General features: G+C 46.0%; 1 protein-coding gene and 1 long non-coding RNA gene across 4 annotated transcripts; one reads left to right on the top strand and one right to left on the bottom strand.

Moving 5' to 3' along the window:
• Positions 1-1,282: 1,282 nt before the first annotated feature.
• LOC148123831 (vomeronasal type-2 receptor 26-like) lies at positions 1,283-10,850 on the top strand. 2 transcript variants are annotated; one of them, XM_087918687.1, is made up of 3 exons: positions 1,283-1,587; positions 8,393-8,519; positions 9,531-10,850. In XM_087918687.1, exons 1-3 carry the CDS (start codon positions 1,432-1,434, stop codon positions 10,289-10,291), a joined length of 1,044 nt encoding a protein of 347 aa, XP_087774813.1. In that variant the 5' UTR covers positions 1,283-1,431; the 3' UTR covers positions 10,292-10,850. The 2 variants fall into 2 exon arrangements, with proteins under 2 accessions (XP_087774813.1, XP_087774812.1); XM_087918686.1 differs by having other exon boundaries at positions 1,284-1,587; positions 9,381-10,850.
• A 4,825-nt stretch (positions 10,851-15,675) lies between these two features.
• LOC148123830 (uncharacterized) lies at positions 15,676-24,989 on the bottom strand. 2 transcript variants are annotated; one of them, XR_015740509.1, is made up of 4 exons: positions 23,568-24,989; positions 16,457-16,569; positions 15,919-16,294; positions 15,676-15,757 (listed from the first exon to the last, which is right to left on the bottom strand). It is a non-coding gene; the product is annotated as an uncharacterized LOC148123830 (long non-coding RNA). The 2 variants fall into 2 exon arrangements; XR_015740508.1 differs by lacking the exon at positions 15,676-15,757 and having other exon boundaries at positions 15,809-16,294.
• Between the last annotated feature and the right edge of the window lie 6 nt (positions 24,990-24,995).

Raw genomic sequence — 24,995 nt, 5'->3', positions numbered from 1 at the left:
GATGCACTTTCTCTTTCTGCCTCTTCCTTCCGGAGCTGTCACAGCTTCAGCAGCCAAAGGGGCTGCCTCTCCACCGACGGTACAAGGGCTTCTTCTGGATCAGCCAGGGACTTTGCGATGTCCCTGGGATCAGCAGAACACGCCCCTTCAGAAGACTCTTTGAAGCAGCACAGCAATCTAGGGCTGGTGTGCAACGAATCTCAGAGGTCATCTAGTCCAACCCGCTGCTCCAGCAGGAGATCCTTACAGAATCAAAAATAGCAGGGTTAGAAAGCTCTCTCTCTCTTTGTGTGTGTATATGTGTGTGTGTGAGTGTGTGTGTGTGCATGTGTGTTTGTATCTCTTATATGAGATACTATAATTTATCAAATCCTAAAACCTAGATAATTTTCAATTGCTTTTTAGTCATACAGTTGTTTCTAGGAGGAAATCATAAATATTTTTCTGGAAAGTTGGTAATGCTTAAATAACATAAAAGTATATTTGCCTGAGAATTGTTATAAATCTTGTATAATAGTGTTTTATCAACCCTATTATATTAATGACAACATAGAAAAATTGATGACCTAATGACAAAATGTAGTATATTCCCACTTTCATGACAAAGATTATAAAAACTAAAGATTATTTGAGTACCATTTTTAAATCAGTTTTTATCCACTTAATTATCATACCATCCACCCCTCACTTAACTGGGTTTTTGATCACATCACAAAATTGTTTGTTACTCTTTCCTGAGATCAAGTTATATCAGCAGTATTTCCATAATGTATTTAGGAAATGAAATAATATGTGAGGATGACTTGCATAGAGCACATGAGTTATATCCCCCCTTTCCCACGATCCATTTAGAAAGGGCAGTGATAGGAGGGAATGACTTTTGGGGGGTGGAGGAGAGATTCTGCCTGGGGAAGAACCAGATAAGAGGAGGACACCTACAGCTGCATTAAAAAAAAAAGGGTCAGTGGGAGATTTGTACTTTCTGACTCCCCAAATCCTGTCAGTGCAGCATTACAGCGAAGTGGGCCTAGCTCAGGTTTCCTGTCTGGGCTTCCTGGGAGAGGATGACCCTGACAATTTTCCTCTTCAGAAATCCGTGTTTCTGATAACCAACCTGTTGCTTTCAGGGAGTTCATAAATCTCCTTTTTTCTGTTGTTCAACTATATTTTGTCAAAATCTATATTGTCGGGTTATGATTGACAAATTTTTTGAACTTCATTCGTTTACTCGTAAGATAGTAATAACACCTATTTTCCTAATCAAGCATGTCTGTAAATTAGACAACCAAAGAAGAAAGATTAAATATTGAAAAAGTGTCTGGGATAAGAAACAAAGTTTTCTGCTTTTAAAATTGCTGCATGTTCCCATTCTAGTTCCATCCTTTCCTGGAGAAGAATGAGTTTGTCAATATTTCAGACCTTAAACTCTACATGGACCCAAATGGAAAGGTAGCAGCAGATCTGCTCATTTCGGGCGTCTTGGTTCTTCCCAGGGATGATCCCAAGAGAGAGGTTCTGGCGTATTTTGAAAGACAGAGACTTTCTATCAAGCAAGATGTTCTTTCACTGCTAAAGGTGCTCAACAAGGTAGGAGAAAGTTTTGATGTCTTCTCTCTGATTTCCAAAGCCTGAGGTCCCATTTCAAGAGGGCTGATGCTATTCCCCAAAGGTGGTTGACCTTCACCAAGAATTGAATCTGGGCAGTAGAAACCGGATTTTTTCCCTTAGGCTGCTTAGGAGGCTTCGATATTGTTCCATTTTGTGGACCACATACAATTACGGGTCTCCATCAAATGGGTGAGAAACCCACAAGGGCTGGGGAATGTGTCACTAGTAGCTTCTGGTTGTTTGCTCCTTGTGCCCAGAAGAGCAACGAAGGTGGTAATTCTGCTGACCGGGGCCTGAATCCAGACTTGGACTGTATCGGATGGGATTGAATCGTGAGTGGATGGAGATCCCTTTGGCCCCATTGGGGGAAAGAAGCTTCTCCTCATCCTGCTTGGGGAAAAGTGTCTCCTGAAGGGGCAGCTCCATAATCTGGGAGGCTCTTAAGGAGGCTGGACCTGGCCAGAGCTCTACATGCCTCCCTTTCACCCTCCCTGGGACGGAGCAATGGGCCTTCTGCTCCTAGGAAGCAGCTCCAAGGCTTTGAGTTCAAGATTGATTATCAAGATTGTTCTGATATCACACCTTAAAATTATGGGTGTAAGAAGAGGGGAGAAACGCGTGTTAATGGGGTCATGAGAAGGAACCAACTGGTTACCACTTAATGCTGAAAACTTTTCTCAGTTCCATCCAGGGATGGAATTCAAATTTTGTAACAACCGGTTCTGTGGGTGTGGCTTAATTTGTGGGCGTGGCTTGGTGGTCACATGACCAGATGGGCATGGCCATGTGGCCATGTGACTGACAAACCAAATACAAGTGGTCCTCGCTTAATGGCCAGTTGCTTAGCAAGTGTTCTAATTTATGACTGATCTCCCCAGAGCTCCTTGACCTGTTTTTGGGATGTCACCAAGGTAAACCAAAACCGCCTTGTATAAATGCTCGTGTAACACCTGATTGATCATCTGCATGAATACGGCTGGAGCCCCCTGTAGGCCAAATGGGAGAACGTTGAATTGGAAACAACCCATCGGGCAGTTAAAAGCGGTTTTCCACTCATCTCCTTCCTTAATTCGCATTCGGTAGTATGCTTCTCTCAAGTCCAGCTTCGTGAAAAAAATTCCCTTAGCCAGGTGGGCCAGCATGTCCTTCATCAGGGGAAGGGGGTACACGTTTTCCACGGAAATTGCGTTCAGGTTTCTATAGCCCACTACCAAATGCTTGGAGCCATCTTTCTTTTCACGGAATAGCACTGGTGCCGCTACCCGGGGTCTAGCGAGTTGGATGAAACCACGTTCCAAATTTTTATCGATAAACGATCTCAGCTCTTCTAATTCCCATGGTGTCATCAAATATAGCTTCGGTTTCGGGAGCGTTACCCCAGGTAAAATTTCAATACCACAATCTGTTGACCGATGCAGGGGGAGCTCATCTGATGCCTTTTCACTGAACACTTCCTTTAGATCCCAATATTCCTTCGGAATCTTTTCCTCCCCCTTCAAGTCCTCGGTACCTGTGGAGGCTAACTCAACCGGATTTGGAAGCTTCGGCTGAGATCCCCCCTCCCTTTCCGGTCGCTGATTGGTGCGTATGCGCAACGACCCCTTCCTCCAGTTCACGTGGGGGTTCCACTTCTGGAGCCATGGTAATCCCAGTATTAACGGTTGCTCCATCCCAGGGGCCACAATAAAACACAGAGTCTCTTTATGCTCTCCCATGGTCATTTCTAGGGGTTCCATTATGAAACGTGCAGGGCAGCCTCCCACCACTGATCCATCCAATTGGCAAAAGGCTATGGGCGTTTTTAAAGTTTTCAGTCTTAGGCTCATCCCCTCAACTGCTCTCGTGTTGATTACACACCTCGTGCACCCAGAGTCTAGTAAGGCTAGCATCTCCCCTTCGGTTCCTGAAGTGAGTACCCTCAATTTTACTGGAATAGTCATGGGGCCCTTGTTTGGACTTACCAGGAAGTCGTCTTCTGAGTCAGATTCACTCTCCCGGAGGCGGTCGGAAGTCCCAGCTCCTCTCCTTCCGGAGGGGTGACTTTTACAACTTCCCTCGCCTTTAGCGCGGTTTCGTGAGGCTTCGCTGGGGGGTTTTCAGGTTTCCTCCCTCCTTTTGGCACCCCCTTTGGATCCAGCTTGACCCTGCATTCCCAGTCCGTTGACCTTCTTTCCCACATCGGAAGCAGGCAGTGGATTTGGGTCTTGCCGTCACTCCTCCCTTCGGGGGCTTTGGGACCTCTTGGAAGCATGGGGCGGGAAGGCTTGCTCCACCCAGAGCCCCCCCTGCGTCTGCTTCGGGTCAAATCTATTTCCACCTCTTCTGCCAGCAAGTACCACATCTGCAAGTCATTGGGGTCCCTTCTGGAAATGCATCTCTGGTATATGTCTTCATTTAGACCATCTTTATATGCTTCTATCAGGGCTCCCTGGGACCAGCCTCGGATATGGCACGCCAGCTGTCTAATCTCTTGGGTGTAGTCAGCCACTGACCTCCGCCCCTGATTTATGGTTTTCATCCTGATCCTGGCCTTTTGCTCTGCCAGTGGGTCCTCAAATCTTGCCCGCAGCGCAGTCATGAATACATTATAGTTCAGCAGTTGGGGGGAGTTATCATTATACAAAGTCACCATCCACTCTGCAACTATTTCCTCCAGGGACCAGGTAACACATCTCATTTTGGCTGCTTCTGAGGTGAACTCTTCCCCGTATTCTTCCATATAGCTCCAAACTTGTGCTAGGAAGAAACCCAAGTCTTAGAGATTTCCCCCAAATTTCACGTCTAATGGAGGCAGCTTAAGAGCTCTGCGTCTTCTAGGAATCACACCCCCTGCTGGGGGCCCCGGGGCCGCAGCTGGTTGCTGCACTGGTGCAGGCTCAATTATGGGGGTGGGGGCAGCTTGGCTGTCTTTGGCTGTGGCTGATCCCCCTTCCCTCTCATACCTTTGTACAGCATGGGGTTGTCCAAACGCCTCATTGAGGAGTTGCCTGGCTTGGTCCAGTAAAAGATCTCTCCTTTCCCTCTCTTGCCATGGCTCCTCTCTCCCATGCCGTCGGGTGGTAGTGACTCGGGGGGGGGGGGCTCTTCTGGATCCTTCCAGTCAACCCCCAAGGACCATCTGGGCTTGACAGCTGGGATCTCTTCCAGATTGAGCTCCGCCAACAATTCAGCTGCTGCTACCTTCAGTATCAGCAAAGAAGGTTGCCCTCCCATGGTGCCCAGGTCCTCCTGGTCACTCTCTGGAGATGACATGATGTTCCGACACCCTCGGAAGAAACTGGATATTTTCTCCGGGTGGGTTGGTGAGTGAGATTCAGAATAATGTCAGGTGGTGCTCCATTCAAAATTCAAGAAAGAAATACTTAGACTCCTTAGATTAGAGACAAGATATCTTTTACTTAAAATGAAGTGGTAGCAGCAGTAGAATTCTGAATTTGAGAAATTAGGTGCACAGATCACATATACAAAGTGATGGAAATGTTCCCACCCCCAATAGTTCAAAAGATTCTTCCAATTAAAAGTTCTGGATATGATCATGTGGAGATCTTCAGGTGATGATGAGGCCTCTGTCCGTTGACCTTGGCATATTTTGATAAAGCTTTGCAGCTGCGCAGAGAAAAGAAAGCTAAGGGAGAAATAGAAACCTAAGCAGGAATTTATACTCCCCCCTTCATTTACACAACAGTAGAATGTAACACCTCCAGCTCTCTTCTCAGACTTACCCCCTCCCCCCCTCCGTTACTTATGGCAGCCAAAAGATGCAAAGCAATAGTAGATCTTGAAGGCTGACATTGGCACTTTCAGGGGACACTTTTCCCCAAGCAGGATGAAGCTTCTCTCCCAATGGGACCAAAAGGACCTCCACCCAATCATGATTCAAATTCATCTGAATTCAGGCCCCAGTCAACAGAATTCCCTTTTTCCTTTGCTAGTTTGGGCACAAGGAGCAAACAAACAAAATGTGCCTTAGTGACACATTCTCCAGCCCTTGTGGGTTTCTCACCAGTTTGAAGGAGATACTAAACCATAGATGGTTCACAAAATGGAGCAGTGAGAGAAGGTAAGGGTGATAATGGGGGATAGCAAAGTGGCCGGGTCCCTATCTTCCCCTCTCTCTCCCCCACTCTGTGTGTGTGTGTGTGTGTGTGTGTCTCCCTGAAAGCCGCGGCATGGCCAAGCCAGCAAGCTCTCCTTGGCGCTCTTCACTACTTCTTTCATTTCTTCTTTTTCGAATCCAGACTGGCTGAACAACGATTGCCAGACCGCGGTGGAAGCGTCCATTCGGGCAACCCTCCTCCTCCTCCTCCTCCTCCTCCTCCTCCTCCTCCTCCTCTCACACCCGGCAGCTGTGGATGGATCAGGAGGGTGCACTTGTGTGGGGAGACGCTCGCTCCTCAAGTGAGCAGCCACCCACCCCATACCAGGTTTTGCTGTGCTTTGGCATTTGTTTGAGGAGCATCTCCCCATGCGCATGCATCCTCCCGGCCCCACCACAATTGCCAGTTATGAGAAGAGGAGGAGAGGGAAGAGGAGGGTCACCCGAAGAGATGCTTCCACCATGGTTCAGTCAGTCTGGATTCCAAAAAGAAGAAATGAAAGAAGTAACGAAGAGCGCCAAGGAGAGCTTGCTGGCTTGGCCATGCCACAGCTTTCAGGGAGACACACACACACACACACACACACACAGAGTGGGAGAGAGAGTCAGGAAGATAGGGACCCGGCCGCTTCGCTATCCCCCACCGTCACCCTCACCTTCTTAGGCCAGGCGAGGGAGGGGAGGGTGAGGGGCAGGGCCAGCCGCTTCAGCAAGGTGAAGAGAGGGCGACCAAGCACAGGTGAGGAGAAGCCTGGGAATGGCGGCTCCTGAGGGGCTTTGAGGTCGGACGGCCTGGAGCGGCCGAGATCCGAGTGGGCATTGCACCACAGGTTCACCTGATTGCCCACTTCTTTGGTGTTGGCTTTACGGAGCCACGGATTGAGGCCTGAGCTCACATGCAACAGCAGTGCCTTTAACTGCACTCGCTTGTATGTGTCCAAATAATCTGGCGAAGACACCGGAGGAGTCACTCAGGTAGACCTGCCCCCTCTGCAGTCCCCCTCCTGCAGAAAGCGGCCATTCCCTGAGCTAAGAAGGCAAGGAGCTGCAGCTCGACTCACCCAATTCCTAGGACTACCCCAATGGTCCCAATTCTTCTAGGAGAGGGCAGCTCCACCTGGCAATCCCCCTTTCCCTCGGTGCTCTGACTTCCCGTGGCCCGCCTCCAGCCTGAACACCAGGTCGGATCACTAGAAGGCCACTTCCCTGCTTCTCAATGGTGCTCCTGTACCAGCCACTGCAGGACCCTCCACCTCCTTCCCCAAATTCTCCCTCAACTTCAAAATGACAACGCCTGTTGCCTACATGGGTGCAACCGGGTGGGCGTGGCAGGGCCAACCAGGGGTGATTATTCTGGGTCCAACAAAGGGGCTGCGGGTGGGAGAGGGAAGGGATGGTAGGCAAATGGGCCATACTCTCTGGTCTCCCTCCCCCACACCTCTGCCTCACTGCTGGGGGTTAGGGTGGCGGGTGGCAGCAGCAAAAGGCAAGTGGGGTGGGGGGTAAAGGTGACAGGTATTGGCTGGTAGGTGTCTGGGCCCTGGAGCTTGCAGAACCTCACTCACCCAGGGAGATCAGGCAGCGCCACAGCGGAAGGCATGCAGCAATGGCTGGCCTGGTGAGTGGGCAAAAGCAGGCTGCAGGCGATGCCATGCATGCGTGATAATAATAGGAATTAATTATGGAAAGCTTATAATTGTTCCTATAGAAGTATGATATTTAATTGAAAAGTAATGTTAAAGAAGTTAAGATTTTAATGAATATTAATATTAATGATAGAATTGAATTGGAATGGAATGTGTTGTTTTAATTATATACATTTATATATTTTTTCTTTTTTTAAGAATACAGTGTGTATTTTAAGAATGTACCAAGCAGAATCCGAATGGAAGTTATGTATTATATTGAATGTTACAACTTTAGGGAAAAGATATAAAGGCGTCATACCCCTATCAGTAACTACAGGATAAATTTTGTTTAATGAGAAAAGATAATAGATAGTTGAAACAGGACAGACAAAAAATATAAATACAATGATTTGAATTGAGATGAGATAATTACAATAAAATTGAGAAAATTAAAAGAGGGGAGAAGCCATGCAGAAAATGTAAAATAGTAATAAGATATGGAATAGAATATAAAAATGAGCATGAACCTGAATTTGTGTCTGTACAAAGAATGTAACCCGGGATTACGCTACTTTCAAAAAAGATGTTTTATTTGTATTGTTTTTCTCTTTGTGAAAACTCAAATAAAATTTACACACACACACAAAAAGAACTGACTGGGCATGGAGGGGAGGGGTGGACAGAGAGGGGAGGGGCCAGTTAGTGGTGCGATTTGCAGGTTCTCCAAACTGCACAGAATCATAACAACTGGTTCTATAGAACTGGACAGAACCAGTACAATCCTACCCCTGGTTCCATCTCTCCAGACTTTTCTATTTAATAAAGTCCTTTTTATTTGGCAATGTGAGATGCTAAAAGCAAAAGAGAGGAACTAAAGGAAAAATCTTCCAGAAGTTATATCTCCAACCATTTGGAAATAGTGAGAGATTTTATATTTACTTAAGTGAAGACCAGAGGCTAATATCTAATATCTTGTCTAATATCCATTTTTACCTCCATTTTCCATGGATGGAGAGTCCTAACACATTTCCTTTGGAAATCCTGTTTTTTTTCTGCTCAGTCCTTTCCTCAATCTGAATGTGTGGAAAGTTGTCATCCTGGATTTGTCAAGAGGGTTCGAGAAGAAGAGCCAGTTTGCTGTTACGACTGTGTTCCTTGTCCGGAGGGGACCTTCTCCATTCAGAAAGGTGGGTGACACCAAAGGAAAATGGGAGGCCTGGTGGAACTGGATCCATCCAGAGTATTGTCATGAAAGTGTGAATTAAAACACACTTTTAAGCTTAATTGGTTTCTGGTTTATTTCCGAAATGCCTCATTTCTTATCTAAACAGAAGAGCAAAAAGACTGTGAAGGAAGGGCTGGATAGAGAGAGGTGGCTGTAGCAGATTGGACAAGCTTTACTACTGCCAGAAAAAATATTTATTCTTTTTAGGGTGGATGTGTCCTTCCTTCCACATTTACTTCTCTAGGAACACCTGAGTTCTTTGAAACACGAGGAATGGTTTTAGGTCCACCTCCTGAAAGGAGGACTGCAATGCAGTCTACATGGGTTCCCTTTGAGGAACACTGAAAAGGTGTTACTGATGTATGAGATACACAATATGGTGGCATGGATAGTTATGCTTGTATGTGTCTGCACCCATATCACCAGTGCTCCAATGGCCATTCCAAATTATTTGCATCAGTCACTTGATCTGCCAGCCACCTCTGAGGCAAGTATGACAAGAATTGCCATCTTGCACGTAAGTTTCTCTAGAAAGATTAATTGATTCATTATTTTCCTTTAGTAATGGAGGTTCCTATCAATATTCTGAACATTACAAAGGAAATCTTTCAAGTCCAAAGCTTCCCTCAATTTCATAGCCTATCAAAAATATACTGTAGCTATCTTTTTTAAAAAAGTGATACACTTATTTTTTGACTCTGGAGATATTAAGAAATCCATCCCGGAAAATGCTCCTGATAATCACTTGTTCCCAAAGAATGTACAATATATTTTGAAATGCAAAGGACAAAGAAATATGGGGTTGTTTTTTTTTTTCTCTCAGATACAGAAAAATGCACCAAATGTCCGGATGACAAATTTCCAAATAAAGAAAGAGTCCAATGTATCCCCAAAGTGATAACCTTCCTGTCTTATGAAGAACTTCTGGGCATCATCCTGGTTTCTTTTGCCCTATTCTTGTTCCTAACCACAGGCCTTGTTTTAATCATCTTCATTCAATACCGAGAAACTCCCCTTGTCAAAGCCAACAACCGGGACCTCTCCTACATCCTCCTGGTCTCCCTCCTGCTTTGCTTCTTGTCTTCTTCTCTCTTCATTGGTCAACCAAGGAAAGCCACCTGCCTTCTCCGACAAACGGTTTTCAGCATCATCTTCTCAGTTGCTGTTTCTTCTCTCTTGGCCAAAACCATCATGGTGGTGCTGGCTTTCCTGGCCACAAAACCAGGAAACCGAGCAAAGAGATGGTTGGGGAAGAGCTTGGCCAACTCCATCATCCTGTCTTCTTCTGGTGTCCAAGTTATCATCTGCTCCATCTGGCTGGGAGTTTCTCCCCCCTTCCCTGACTCTGACCTTCACTCCCAGCCTGGAGAAATCATCCTGCAATGCAACCAAGGGGCCATTGTCATGTTCTACATTACCCTCAGCTACATGGGCTTCCTGGCTGCCATCTGCTTCACGGTGGCTTTCCTGGCCAGGAATCTGCCTGGGGCCTTCAACGAAGCCAAGCTGATCACCTTCAGCATGCTGGTCTTCTGCAGTGTCTGGGTGAGTTTTGTGCCTACCTACCTGAGCACCAAAGGGAAACACATGGTGGCTGTGCAAATCTTCTCCATCCTGGCCTCCAGTGCTGGTCTGCTGGGCTGCATCTTCATGCCCAAGTGCTACATTATAATTCTGAAGCCGGAGCTGAACACAAAGGAGCATCTCACAGCCAGAACAAATGTAAAAACATGAGATATAACATCATTATGATAGTGGAAGAATTGTTAATGTTTCTTTTATTACATTTCCATTTTGATAGTATGTAGGAGTCAAAGAAAATGATACCTATATGTTACAAAATGGGGAATTGTTGAACGACTGGAATTCTTGCAGTTCCCTCCCATCTCAATAAATATTGCTAAAGAGATCTCTGTAAAATTCAGAGGAATTCAGCTGTTCAGCAACAGCTACTGAACATGATACCTTATAAAAACGATTGACGCACTTGTTCCCACTGACAGCAGCTAAACATGTGGGTGGGTGGTGAGAGAATGTGTAGGAAAAGAGATCAGGAGGAAGCTTTGGGAACCAAACACCAGCCTGGTTGCCCAATCCTCTCCCTAAAAATGCCAGAATGATGTGAAATGCCATGCTTGACTGGCCCCCAGCTCATCCCTCTTATATGAGTCTTTCTTGATTTCCTGATAAAACCTCCTTTGCAGAAAGAATTCAGCAGAACAGCTGTCTGGGATTTCAGTTTGGGATTGTATGTACTTCACAGCAAAAAAAAAAAAAAAACTAAATAAGAAAATTAAGTGTGTAAAGACATTTCCACTGTTAATTTTTTTCTTTCATCAACCAGAGAAATAAAATAGCCATTTTCAGGCTCTTTAATTTTCCACACTACAATTTGTACCTTTCTCTGCTCTTCCTCCAAGCCTGTCTCATCTGTGAAGCGCTGGAGATGTCCAGAGAAAGGGGACCTTGGGACTCTTCCCAGGAGGAGGTTGCAGGGATCCTGTCTCAAGGCAGCCACATCATCGACCAGGTCACAAACCTCCAATGCTGCATAATGTTCATCCAGGTCCAAGAAGGGGCTGAATAAGTGGGGGAAACTTCTAGGTTTCTAGGAAGAGGCACCCATGGAAGCTGCTCTGCTCTCCAACCATCATCGGGAAGGGAAAAAGAACCTGAAGATTCCTTCAGGAGTGACTGGGTGGGGAAGGGCGCAGTCAGTGATGTCAGGCAGCTGCAATAAAGCCTGACTGGGAGGGGAGGATGGAGAGGGGCAGGGCCAGCCAGGGGCACGATTTGGCGGCTCTCCGAACTGTGCAGAATCATAACAACCAGTTCTATAGAACCAGTCCGAACCGGTAGAATCCCACCTCCAGTATAGGGGCTCCTGCTTGAGCAGGGAGTTGGACTAGAAGACCTCCAAGGCCCCTTCCAGCTCTATTCTGATTGGTTAATAAAGGGCCAAGTCATTTAATGTCCATCTAGATCTTCTTCTTTGTCCTTTCCATTTAATTGTCATAGGGTTATGGTCTGCCCATATACCCGTTTCTATATTTATTTCTTGAATGTTAGATATTAGTTCTGATGAGGTCCAAATCATATCTATTCTGGACCATGATAAATGTCTATTTGAATAAAAAGTATATTGCTGCGTTTTACCATTTCTTTCTCTCCATATATCTTTTAAATTTGATTCATCTACCATTTTAAAAAAGGATTTAGGGAGAGTCTTTCTATTTTGTTTTAATGCTGTCACTGTATAGTCCAATTTATTATCTACAATTCCATTAAGATCTCCCATCATAATTATATTGACATGGTCCAGTCCAATTAATTTCATATGTAACTTTTTATAAAATTCTTCTTGTTTATCGTTCGGAGCATAGATTGCAACAAGTAATATTTTTATATTGTTATCCACTATTTCAACCATTAATACTCTTCCATCTTCATCAGTATAAACCAATTTTGCTACAATAGTTTCTTTAATATACAGGACCACTCCTCTTTTCTTACAGTTAGTCAAGGAAGTAAAAATTTCCCCCAGTTTTGGTCTTACCAATAATCGTTGATGTTGTTTTTTTAATATGTACTTCTTGTAGGCATATTATCTCAAATTTTAACTTCTCTAATTTATGAAAGATTTTTCTTCTTTTAATAGCTGAGTTCAATCCATTTATATTCATAGAAATCAATTTTTTTTCCTCCATGGTTATGTTTTATATTTAGGTCTAACAGTTCTTGTGGATCTTACTTCACGTTGTTCTTTGGTCTCCATTTGTCCACCTACTGCACCTTCTTCCTTCCCCGATCTCATCTGGTCTTCTTGAGGCTCAATTGCAAAGGTTTCTTTTTCTGTCTCTATTTCTCTTCTTCCAAAAAAATTTGTTGTGGAATATTTCTGCTTTTTCAATTGAGTCGATTCTGTGTCTCTGTTCTTGCCATATAAACATTAATCCTTCTGGGATCAACCATCTATAATTCACCTCTTTTTCCAATATCTTTTTGGTCAAAAATTGATATTCTCTTCTCATCTCTCTCACTCTTCTGGGCACTTGTTTTAAAACCATAATCTCCTTACCTTTATATTTCAACACCTTATCTCTTGCGACTTGTAATATTTGTGTTTTAATAGACTTTTTAGTAAATCTGACATGGATCTCCCTTGGTAGCTTATTCCTCATTGCATATCTTGTAAAAACACAATATATCTCATCTACTCCATCCATCATCTTTTCCTCTGTTATCTCCAAGGCTCCAGCCAGAATTTCTATCATTACAGCCGCCAAATCCTGTCCTTTTTCTTCCTCAATATTTTGAAATCTGAGATAAAATTCTGATCTATCCATCTCCCACTTCAACATCCCATTTATATCTTGTTGCACCGTTGTTAACTTGCTAACAATATTTCCAATTGTCTAAACTCTTTGTTTATCTTTCTCCTCAATTTTTTGGAGTCTCTCCTCCTGTTTTGCCATCATCTGTTGAAAGTTTTCAATTTTTTCATCAGTCTTTGCAATTCTTTGTTCAATACTCTCTGTTCTTTGGTCAATGCTTATTTTGAGTTCTTGTATTCCTTTTATAATCGTTGCTAGATCCATTTGTACTTTATCTTGCTTCGCCATTATTGATAGTCGTCCTCCAGTTGATGGAGAAGCAGGAGCAGAAGTTGAACTGCCAGAAGGTAAAGTTTTCTTACTCATTTGAATAACTCAAGATCTTTAAGCTCCTTTAATCCAATCAGTAGGGTAGCCAATTATAATCCAATTGGGAAGAAGAAAAACATTAAAAAAAAGCCAATAAAAAATAAAGAGTCCAGGATTAAAAAGAGAGGGAGAAAAAGAAGATTAAAAAGAAAAAAAAAGAAAGAGATTATTCAGGTTCTTCTAGACCTTAATCCTATTTTAAGATGGCCAATTATGATTGTAAAATAAAAATTAAGAATAGTAGAAAAGAAAAAGAGAGTAAGACCCAATAATATTAAAAAACAATGATCAAAAAAAGGAAAAAGAAAGAATTCTTCAGGTTCTTCACACCCCAGTCCAACTGTAGGATCTCGAAAAATAAAAAAAAAATCCATAAAAATAAATAAAAAATGAAAATAAAAAATTGAAAAGGCAAAAATCCCAATAAACAAAAGGAAAAAGAAAAGCTATTCTGAGGCTTTCCCTTTAAAAAAAAAGTAAGTTTAAAAATTAAAAATAAAGTAAAAAAAAAAAAGAAAATAGAATATACAAATATTACAAAATACTATGGGGTTGAGGAGGAGGGATGAAACAGCTAAAGAATGATAAGAAAGAGAGCACACTGCATCTTATTTAGTTATCCAAGGCTCTTATTATGGCTTCTCCACAAATTCCAAAGCCAAACTTCAAGTACTCAATAATAGAAGTTCCAAAGAACACCTGTTAAAACATTCTCCGGTGTTCTTCCCTCTATCTAATCAAGTTCCAGTGTCCTTGAGAAAGAATTCCTTCACAGCTTTTTCAACTTTCAATAAAGTATTTTCAAGCCTCTAGTTGGCAGTGTTACAAAGTTTCTTTAGTCCACTCCCCTTCTTTCCCCAAAAAGCCTAGGAAAAAGAGGGAAATATACATGTATATATATATATATATATATATATATATATATATATATATATATATATATATATATATATATATATATTAAAGGGAGCCTCTATTCTCAAAAAGAGAGAAAAAGAAAGAAAAATTAGATAAATATAAAAGGAAAAACCAGTCTAGTCACAGTTACTAGATCACAATAGAAGTTCAATAAAAACAAAAGTAAAAGTAAAAAGCCAAGCCTCAATTTGACATTCTCTCTAAGAAATCGCCGCTAAATCAGTTCCATCAGTTTTTGTCTTAAGTCTTACAGGATTCTTCTCATTTTAGAGTGTCCTTGAGTTCCCGAAAAAAAAAATTCTCACCAGCCGATGCACATTCTCTCTCTTCCGGAGCTGCCACAGCTTCAGCAGCCAAGGGGGCTGCCTCTCCGCCGATGGTAAAAGGGCTTCTTCTGGATCAGCCAGGGACTTTGCGATGTCCCTGGGATCAGCAGAACGCGCCCCTTACAATCATTGTCTCTACGGGACGATTTAGATCCATTAGGACCGACCAGGGGTGAAGATATCAGCTGCAATCTCAGAGCCCCAAGATTGCAGCTGTATCGCAGCAACGTGGCTCCGCCTTCTCTCTTTCTAGGTTTCTAGGAAGAGGCACCCATGGAAGCTGCTCTGCTCTCCAACCATCATCGGGAAGGGAAAAAGAACCCGAAGATTCCTTCAGGAGTGACTGGGTGGGGAAGGGCGCAGTCAGTGATGTCGGGCAGGTGCAATAAAGCCTGACTGGGAGGGGAGGATGGAGAGGGGCAGGGCCAGCCAGGGGCACGATTTGGTGGCTCTCCGAACTGTGCAGAATCATAACAACCAGTTCTATAGAACCGGTCCGAACTGGTAGAATCCCACCTCCAGTATAGGGGCTCCTGCTTGAGCAGGGAGTTGGACTAGAAGACCTCCAAGGCCCCTTCCAGCTCTATTCTGATTGGTTAATAAAGGGCCAAGTCCAGCAAAAGGAGCTGGAGACTCACCGAGAATTCCAATCCCATCAAGGAGTGTCCAGAAGACTCCATGGCTTTGACCCCCAACCTGTGTCCCCTGAGCATGTACAGTCTCTCCTAAAGATAGGATTTCTCCTCCACTCTTCTACAACCCAACGCCTGGCTCTTAACAGAGCAATGGTAGAGCCAGGAGAAAGAAAGAAAGAAAGAAAGAAAGAAAGAAAGAAAGAAAGAAAGAAAGAAAGAAAGGAAGGAAGGAAGGAAGGAAGGAAGGAAGGAAGGAAGGAAGGAAGGAAGGAAGGAAGAAAGAATAGAAAGGAAGGAAGGAAGGAAGGGAGGGAGGGAGGGAGGGAGGGAGGGAGGGAAGGAAGGAAGGAAGGAAGGATAGAAAGAGCACAGTCCCACCTAAAAGTCTCAACCAGAATTCCTCTCGTTCCTGAGGTTTTCTTTTGCACAAAATGTTCCCTTTCCTTCCTTCTCTTTATTTATATTTGTATCCCTTTCATTCTACCACACCACACACAAGACACACACACACACAGACACCCCTCTGTTCTTACCTTCTTTTTGCTAGTCATCTTGTACAACTTATGTACTTTCTTGGTGTTAAATTCAGTAAACTTGGAGGCAAATACCCATAGATTCCTGAAAGGAGGCGTACAGCTATTTTAATTTTCTCTTTTTAGGAGCTGGGCCAGAAGCCCAGACTTTTCATGCCGGAGGAAAGAAATGCCCCAAAGAAGCAGTGATGGAGAGATGCTTTCTTCTGGGGCCCAAAAGTTCCCTCTTACACAAGAATGTCTCACTTCAAACTTGAGTGATGAAGACTCCCAAGATAAAGTCTGCAGAGTTTGATGCAAGCATGGCATGACCAGTCTGCCACTTTTCTTGACTACTGCAAATGCCGGTATTGTGGTTTTCTAGGGGTTTGGACTAAAATGTGGATTTTGTTTTTAACACTCATATTTAACAACATAATTCCACATAGGGGAATTCAACAATTGGAGACGGCATCTCATTTGAGGCATTGCAGCAGGTATTCAAGGGGAGTTGGACTGTTTGCTTGTGGCTATGTAGAAATTCTAGGCGATTCCTCTTTTAACTCCATCCCCAGGTTCTGCCTCTTCTTCCCCTAGACCTCCAAACTCAAAGGCTCCTGACTCGCAAATCTGACTGCAACATCTGGACAAGAGAGAGGGGGGAGGGAGGGAGGGAGGGAGGGAGGGAGGGAGGAGGGAGAGAGAGAGATTACAGAATTGGTGGGCACACAAATGACCATCTCCATTCTTCAAGAACTTCCTGTTCAGGGTGGATTTTCAAACATTCAGCCATGTGGTCTCCTACCTTGAGCAGGCAACTCCGACTTTGCTCCAGCTGCTCTTCCTCTCTAATGGCTTTTTTTCTGGCTCATCCAGATGCTTCAGGGACTTCTTCACTGGGCCCATCAGCTCTTTGCACTTGGGAGACAGAAAAAGCAAAGCTCCATGTGAGTTGCACATCAGAAGGAAGGCGAGGAAAGGGAGACCCCAACTGAGGCAACCTTTTGAGGCTAGGGGCCTATTTGAATCTGGGGGAGGGGATCTGCTGTGGGCACCCTCTCAAAATGGCAGCCAGAGGAGTCTTCCCCATTCCCAAGGCAAGTCAACAGGCTACAGAGAGGACAACGTTGGAGTGGGAGGTTCCACTCTTGCAAAGCAGACTCTCTCTTTTCATCCCATTCTCAGAAGATCTACAATTCTCCTGTGTTAAACTGGCTGTGGGAAAAGTCCTTTTCCGTTGTGATGAACCTGCCAGGGACCGTGTTTGGCTTTCTAGCATGTCAGCCACCTTAACTGAGAAGGTTTCCCTGTGAGGAAGTGAGAGGGTGAAGGAGACTGAGGTGTATCCAGAGAAACACCTGGAGCCACACGGTCTCAGACCCCAGGTGGCTGGGCAAGACCAAGCAAGTGAAAGCGATCCAGAGTTCAGGATGGGATTTAACGCTTGTCTGGGGAGGCCCTAAAATCTTGGAGACGGTGCGAGAGGTTCCCCACCTTTCTTAAGGGGAATTCATTCAGGTGGAGGAAGGGAGCTTTTGTTTCGATCCAGAGGAACCGATCGTTTCATGAAAGAGGCAGTCCTCGACTTACAACCATGAGAAGCTACAGCGGCACTGAAGTGACTTGTGACCCTTATGGCCATTGCAGCATCCTCCTGCGACTTAGAGATGGCAGGGGGGTGCTTGAGGTGCCGGCCCCGCAGGCTCACCCCATTGACTGTTGCACTACTCCAAAACCGGCGCCTCGAATACGGCAGCACATTGGGAAATTAGAGCAAAGCCGGCACAACCACATTCAAGGCACCAGCTCTGGAGTGGTGCAACAGTCAATGGGGTGAGCCTGCAGGGCCGGTACCTTGAATGCCCCCCTGCTGCCTCTTAGTGCCCTTCTGACAGCCCCCTTGGGGATGCTAAGAGGTGGTAGGGGGCATTCGAGACACCGGCACCACAGGCTCACCCCATTGGGAAGAGAGTTTAAAAGAGATGCAAGCTGACTGCAGTGTCTGCTGGGAGCAAAGGTGAGTTTATCTTGTGTTGACTTTGCTTACCTGTGTTCCCGGTGTCTTCCCAACCGTGTTGAGTTATTGCCATGCCTTCAAGTCTGGAATTCCTTCTCCTGCCCTGCTGAACTAATGACCTCCTCTGGCCTTGATTGGACTTCTAGTTACAGTGTTTGTTGACCACGTTTTGGTCTTGATTCTCTGCAGCCAAAGGCTGTTCCTGGGAGTTTTCCTCCAGCCCAGAAGGTAACCACCACATTGGGGGCAAAGTTGGAGCTAATAAAGGGACTCCTACTGATTATCTGACTGGGTTGCCTTTGGGCCATGCCCCTTTGGGTCATCACGGTTAAAAGATGCAGGTGTGAATGCAGCCACTGGGGTAGAGACCCGGTTCAGTGGGTTGTGTGGATCTCACAAGGGTCAGTCAGGTGGGGTGGTAGTTCAATCCCAAGTGGCCCCGAGTTCCAGTACTGCCTGGGGTGCCAAGCCAGCTAGGACGCTCTGGACCAGCCGCTCTCTTGAAGCCCTGAGAAAGAGGCATTGGCAACTGCTTCTGAGCAGCTTCCCCTGGGGGCTTCCAGACAACCTTCCCACCCAGCTGGGCGAGGCTGAGGGGCCTCTCTGGGCCTGGCTTCTTCCTCGCTAGTCAAGCGGCCTCCAATGGGCTGGATTCGGAGAGGGTTTGGCAGGGGGCTGTGCTGTGAGGAGTGGTCACACAGGGGTCCTGCAGTGCCAGGGGGGGTCTGCAGGGGGTCGACCCCCTCCCTAGTGAGGGCAGGGAGGGAGGGGGGCCTGGGGGAGAGGTTGTTTCACTTCTGATGGCCATAAGAAACCAGGGTTCCTGCATGCTGCAAGATAGCCAGTGACTGAGGGTCTCTTCAGGGGTCTTTGTTGTTCCCCAAAATGGAGGCAGGATGTGGAGAGGGGCTGATCTGCATCTGAGTTTTTCAAACTTGAGGAGGAATGGACTTCAACCCCCAGTGTTCCCCACCCAATAATGCATGGACTTCCTCATGCTGGGCAGGGAATTCTGGGAATTAAAGTCCCTTCATCTTCAACTTCCCATTTTGAAAAATGGTGGTCTCCCTTCTTCCCTTTTGTGAGGAGTTAAAGCCCTGCACCAAGACTTGGCTAACTCACAGGTTGCTCAATCTATTTTCTTTTTTTCTCGGTCTCTCCTTCCCTCCCTCTCCCACTCTCCCTTCCCGGCAACCCCGGATCCCCCTTGGAAGACGGGGAGGAAGAGCACCCCCTGTGGGAAGGGTGAGGCAGCACTCCAGCGGGACTCCAGTAAGGGGCGGCAGAGGCCTCGGAGCTTGCGAACTTCTGGCACTGTCGGATAGCGCAAAGGGAAAGGGGGGGATTTGGAGAAGGCAGGACAGGGGGCTCCAGGCGCACTGCCAGCTGAGCCGTCGAAGAGAACAGCACCCCTTTGGCTCACTCCCTTCGGCGGCTCTTCTCTGGCCTTTCAGCAGCGCTCTGCCCCCCCACCCTGCCATGTTCCCCCTCGTTCCTGCCCTTTCTTCAAGGCCCCCCTGCTCCCCCAAGCGCTCTCCTCCCCCCGCCACACACACACACACACACACACAGACCCCCCCACAAATGCTTTGCCCTTAGCAGCGCCCCCCAGCTCCCCTCCCCAACAGACAGCCCGGCTCTCCCCCTTCTCCTCGCCTGCCCTGCTTCCTTGACCCGGACCAGCCAAGACCCCCTCCAGGAACCCCAAAATTCTCATCCTCCTCCTCGCCCCCCTCTGCCAAGACCCTTCGCCGCTCCTCTCTGAGGGGAGCTGGAGCTCTCAGCCCTCCCCCCCCGTGCTCTTTCTCGGCACTTGTCTGGGTAAAGGGCGCCTTTTCTTTCTTTTTTTAAAAAGAAATTTTATTAATTTCCAATAAACAAACATACACAAGCAAAACACAAAACATGAAAACATAAAACTTATTTTTTTCTGGAAAGCAGCTTGGTCCTGGGTTACATCTTTTGGTACAGACATAAATCAAGTTCATGCTCACTTTATATACCCTTTCATATCTTATTTACCATTCTGTATTCTCTATATGGCTTCTCCCCTCTTTTCACTCTCTTAATTCTATTTTATTTATTTCATCTCAATTTAAATCATTATGTTATATCTTTTGTCTGTTCTGTTTCAATTATCTATTTTTCTTTTCTCATTAACACAATATTTCTCCTGTAATCACTGATTGAAGTTTGATGCCTTTATATCTTTCCTCTAAATTTAACACTTAAAATAATATATAATTTTCATTCTGATTCTGCTTAGTAGTCAGAATATTCTAAAGATACATACTACATTTTAAAATAGAAAAATAATAAGTTTATAATATAATTAAAACAATAATCCATAGCAAATTAAACTCTATCATTAAATCTTAAGCATTTTACACGTTCCCTTTAATATTTTATTAAATCATATAATGATCCAGTTTTCTAACATTGTTTCAAATAAAAATACAATACAATTGTACAATACAATTATGCACTTTTGCAGAATCTCTTTTGTAGTTATATTTTTACCCATTATCTCTGAAAAAATCCTGTTTCTTTACACCTTGTTTCAAACCTTTATAACTTCTCTTCCCTTTTTCTTTTCTTCTCTCCTCCGATCTAGTCTTTTTACCCCCCGTCTCTTGATCTCCACCCTCTTAGTTTCCACTCTCTTCTGTATTTCTCTTTTCTGTTGCTTCCTGACATTGTATCCATTTTTCACCTTATTTTTCCCTGGTTGTTTTTTTAAGTCTTAAATTCTCTATTCTCTTTCCCCTCTTTCCCTTTTCTTCCCCAACTAAAGTTGTTTGTTCATTAAAGATGGCTTCTTCTTCTTCATCCCAGCTTTCTTGTTCTTGTAATTTCTGATAGGTAGAAATCGCCATTTCTAAGAAATGAAAAATAGTTCCAGAAGAGCCCTTCCTTTCTTGTTCCTCTTCTTTTAGCTTTTTAAATTCCATTTTCAGTTCTTCAACAGATAATGCCATTGTGAAAACTTTTTTAGACAACCCAAAAGTTTTTAATCTTTCAAATAATAATTTCAAAAAGTCCCAAAGTCACCAAGCAATCCAAATAAACACAAGCTGTTTCATTTAGCGTTTTCTTCTTTTTAAACTTTCTCTTCCTGAGGTACAGTTCAATTATAAAGTTCCAAAGTATATCTTTTAGAAGTCTTATTACAATTCAACTCTGATCTTATAAGCTCCAAGCAGCCTCCTCCAGCAAAGTCTTAATATTAATTCTGTACCTCTCCCTTCCCAATTATATCCCCCCCCCAAAAAAAATTAATTCCAATGTTCAGAAATCTTTAATGTCCCCTTGGCTTTGATTTTCAAATTTAATTACCTTGATGCCAAAACGTTTTTTTCCAATTTCCATCTGCTATGTCCGTAGGGAAGGAGAGTGAGAGAAAACAAACTTTCCCTTTTAAACTTTCTTCCGCCGCTTTTTACGATCTTCTTTGGGAACAATGTATCTTTAGTGAAGTTAAGTTTCAAGAGTGTTTAGATGTTATTTGTTATCCCGGTTCAGCCAAAAACTTTCACTTTCTCAGCTTCCTCCTGCACTTTCTTGTCCGGATGAAAGCTTCTTTGTGGTGGCCATTGCTGACCGCCGCTCCACCGTTTTTGGAAAAAGGAGTAAAGCCAGCTGAGGAGGGGGGTTGCAATTCCCCTGGACCCCTGCTGGGTCTCCCCTATCTTCAGTCACCTCTATGGGGTTACTATTAACCCCCAAATCCAGCTAGATTGGGGGCACTCCAGCAGCGAGCACAGCAAGAACCACACATGATCGTGGATTCCTGCCGCCGCCAAAGCCTTGCAAACCGGAAGTCAAACGGCGCCTTTTCTATTGAGCATCTCATCCGATCACAGTGCTCCTTGTTCCTTTCAGTCTGGTAGAACTAGGAGAACAATGGTTATAATGATGGCGCCCGATGTTAGTCTCTTCCAAAGAGGCTCCATTGTACAATGAGGAGAATAATGGTCATAATCAGGGTGTAAAATATGATGGATATTTTAAAGAAAGACCCGACACAGACATTGCACTGTTGCTGTAGAAATGGAACTTGATGTACGACAAAGGAATAAAATAATTTTTAAAATCCATGCAAGCTAATAGCCTCCAGCATGTCTTATAATGGATTCCATAGTAAATGTTTTGCTGTGTGGAAAAAGCACAAAAAGCCACAAACACAATTCCCTAAATAATAGGGGGGTGGGGGGGGCTGCTGAATCCCCTGGGGGAGCCTCTTCCTCGGCGGCGGGGCTGCTTTGGAAAAGGGGCACCAGGCAATCTTCCCGGATGGCGGTCCTGGAGGCAACCCCCGTCTGCCTCGTTGGGGCAGGGCAGGGAGGGACCCTCGGAGAGGAGAGGGGCTCCTGCAGGTATCCTGGGCCCATCCTGTCCCCGGTCTTCCAAGCGGTGGGCAGCAGCTTTCTCTCCACTGGGCCCTCGCAGCCTCCGGGCCCTGGGGGATCATCTGGATGGCCTCGCAGGCCTGGACACAGAGGCCTCGTAGGGTGGGGGAGGGGGTGGGGGGTCCTCCTGTTGCTCAGGCAGGACGGTTCTGGGTGACTGGAGCCCGCGGAGGTCGGGCGGGGAGGAATCCGCCCCACCTGAACCTCAATGCAAGGCAGGTCTCTCCTCTCTCTCCACCCCTGAGGCCTCCTCGCCTCCTCCGGGGTTGCCACCTGTGGTTGTGCGGGATAAAGAAGGGCCCGACTCTGGGGGGAGGCAGTAGGGGGGAGCCACGGAGCCCCTCAGCCCACAGCCAGGGCGAAAGGCAGGAGCGGAGCGTCCCTTGGCTGCCCCTCCTGGCTGCTCAGCCCCGCCACCCCCAGAGGAGAGACTGGGGGGCAGAGAAGGCCGGGGTCCTTTCAGAGCATTTGGGGGAGTTGGGAGCTCTTGGCAGGGAAGTAGGTGGGGTGGAGGGGGTGACACTTGACCCCCTTCCCCACAAGAGAGGGTGGGCTCCCCTCCCCAGGAGGCTCCCCCTGCTGCTCTCCTGCCGCCCCCGAGCACTTCTCCCCCGGGGAGATCCAGGGCGCCCCGACCATCCCTGCTGCCCCCCCCAGCCCCCCCCCCATTCCTTTGGAAAGAAATCTCTTTTTCCTCCTTTCAGCGTTTGGCTTCGTTCATTCGGAGCCTCCGATTTCCTGGTTTCCCTAAAAATGGGGGCTCTGCTTGAGTTGCGTCTCCCTGATTCTGCCTTTGATATTTGTCTCTCTTGTCTTCTTTCAGGTTATCGGGGTCTTTGTGCAACCATGCTGGTTCCTTCTGGGATCCTCCTTCCCTTCCCTTCTTTCCCTTCCCTTTCCTTTCCTTTTCCTATTCCTTTCCTCCTCCCTTCCTCCTATTGACTTCAGTTCCTTCCCATCTTCCTTTTCTGCTTCTTCCTTTTCCTTTCCTCCTCCTATTTATTTCCTTTCCTTCCATTCTAATCCTGCCTTCAAAAGAAAAGCTCCATGGGTGACTTCGAACTATCCTCAGGGGAGTCTGAGTTCCCATGGAAAGACAAGGGGGAGAGACCCGTCCACCTCCTTTGGGGGTCTCTCTGACCCTCCCCCCGATTTCTTCCCCTTTGCTGGGACTCGGGGGACCCTGAGCGGGTTTCCCTCCTGCCTCCGTCCAGACCGTTCCAGGCATCCTGGCTGGGCCTGTCGGTCAGCAGAGGAGCCGCTTTCTCTCTGACCCCAAGTGGGGCCCCCTCCTGTCAGACTGGGGGAAGGAGGGAGGGGCAGGAAAGATGGGGCTCGGGGGGAAAGTCTGAGGAACTGGGTGGTGGGGGGACTCATGGACCCTGTTCTGTCTTTCAATGGCTGGCTGAATATAAAGTCAGGCAAACTACAAAGGCTTCCATACAAAGTTTCTTTATTGAATCACAAGGCATCCTCAAGGCATAACTCACAGTTATGTCGAGATTCATCTAATGTCCAAATCTTTGCATAGCTGACTTCATAGTGTGAAAGTATAGTGATCTTCATCCCGTAATGATGGAGCGAAGGGTGAGACTCCAACATGCTGCTGGGGGCCAAGCAAGAAGAAAGGCAACTCCCCCAACCCAACCAAGGGTCAATTCAGTGACCAATCAGGATTACTGATGTGAACCACATGACATGAATTACATTTCCCATGATGCATTAACTACATTTCCCATGAGACATTCCCTTAAGGGGACAGCTCCCAATTCCCAATTAACTATATACTGTCTGGACAGTACAGGCCAGTTGCTTTCGTGGTGTGGAGACAATAACTTGGTCCTCAACACCAATAAGACCAAGGAGCTTATAGTGGATTATAGAAGGAAGAGATCAGACCTCCAGCCCTTCCTTATCAATGGTGACCGAATGGAGCAAGTGGCCAGTTTTAAGTTTCTGGCTGTTACCCTAAAAGAGGACCTGACCTGGGGGGCTCATATTGCAGCTCTGGTCAAAAGGGCCCAGCAGAGATTACACTACTTGAGGCTTCTCATGAAACAACCACTGAATGGAAAACTGCTGGTGACCTTCTACCGCTGCACCATAGAGAGCATTTTAACTGACTGCACCTCTGTAGGGTTTGCCAATTGCACCGGGGCAGATAGGACAGCACTCCAGAGGGTGAATGTCATTGCCCAGAAGATCATGGGTTGCCCTCTCCCCTCTTTGGAAGAGCTTTATAGTTCTCACTGCCTTAAGAAAGTTCAAAACATCCTCAAAGATCCATCTCATCCTGGAACCCTTTTTTTGAACTATGACCATCTGGCAGATGGTGCAGAATAATAAAAACGAGGACAAATAGGCTGAAAAACAGCTTCTATCCCAGGGCAGGAGCTCTGTTGAATTCTGCTGTATAGTGCAGTGTTGGTGTGGTGTCACGGGTGGGGTTTCGGTTCAGTGTGTGGAGGATGAAGGATGCTTGTGTTTATTTTCATGGTTATGGCACTTCATGGCACGGAAGATTTTGTTGTACAAGGTACAATGACATTAAACGCAACCACTGTCCCTTTTCCCCTCCCCTGCAGAGGGGAGAGAAGGGTGGCCTGGAGGGGCCTTTCCTGCCCCCCAGAAGCCCCTCCTGCTCCTGGGAAGCTCCCCCCTCCCTGAGCCGGGCCCCCCCGTCCTGGTTCCTGCCCCTCCACGAGGGGGAACTTCGCTCCTGGGAGCCCCCCCACTTGGCTCCTCTCTCTTGGGGGGACAATGGAGGCCCAGGAGGAGAGACCAGGGTCCTTGTCCAGGCACTGGGGGATAGTCGCAGCACTTTGGGTGGGGGGCTCCATTATGGTCGTAAGTTGAGGACACTCTAGAGGCTCATTTGGAGGCGTCCTTCCCAAATGGGGCAGCCACATTGAACACAA

Source organism: Pseudonaja textilis, unplaced genomic scaffold (assembly GCF_049901715.1).
Source record: "Pseudonaja textilis isolate UNSWEBS1 unplaced genomic scaffold, rPseTex1.2 PTEXCTG203, whole genome shotgun sequence".
Classification (NCBI taxonomy): domain Eukaryota; kingdom Metazoa; phylum Chordata; class Lepidosauria; order Squamata; family Elapidae; genus Pseudonaja; species Pseudonaja textilis.
Note: the sequence above shows the minus strand (reverse complement) of the source record. Positions and strands in the feature narration are given on the sequence as shown.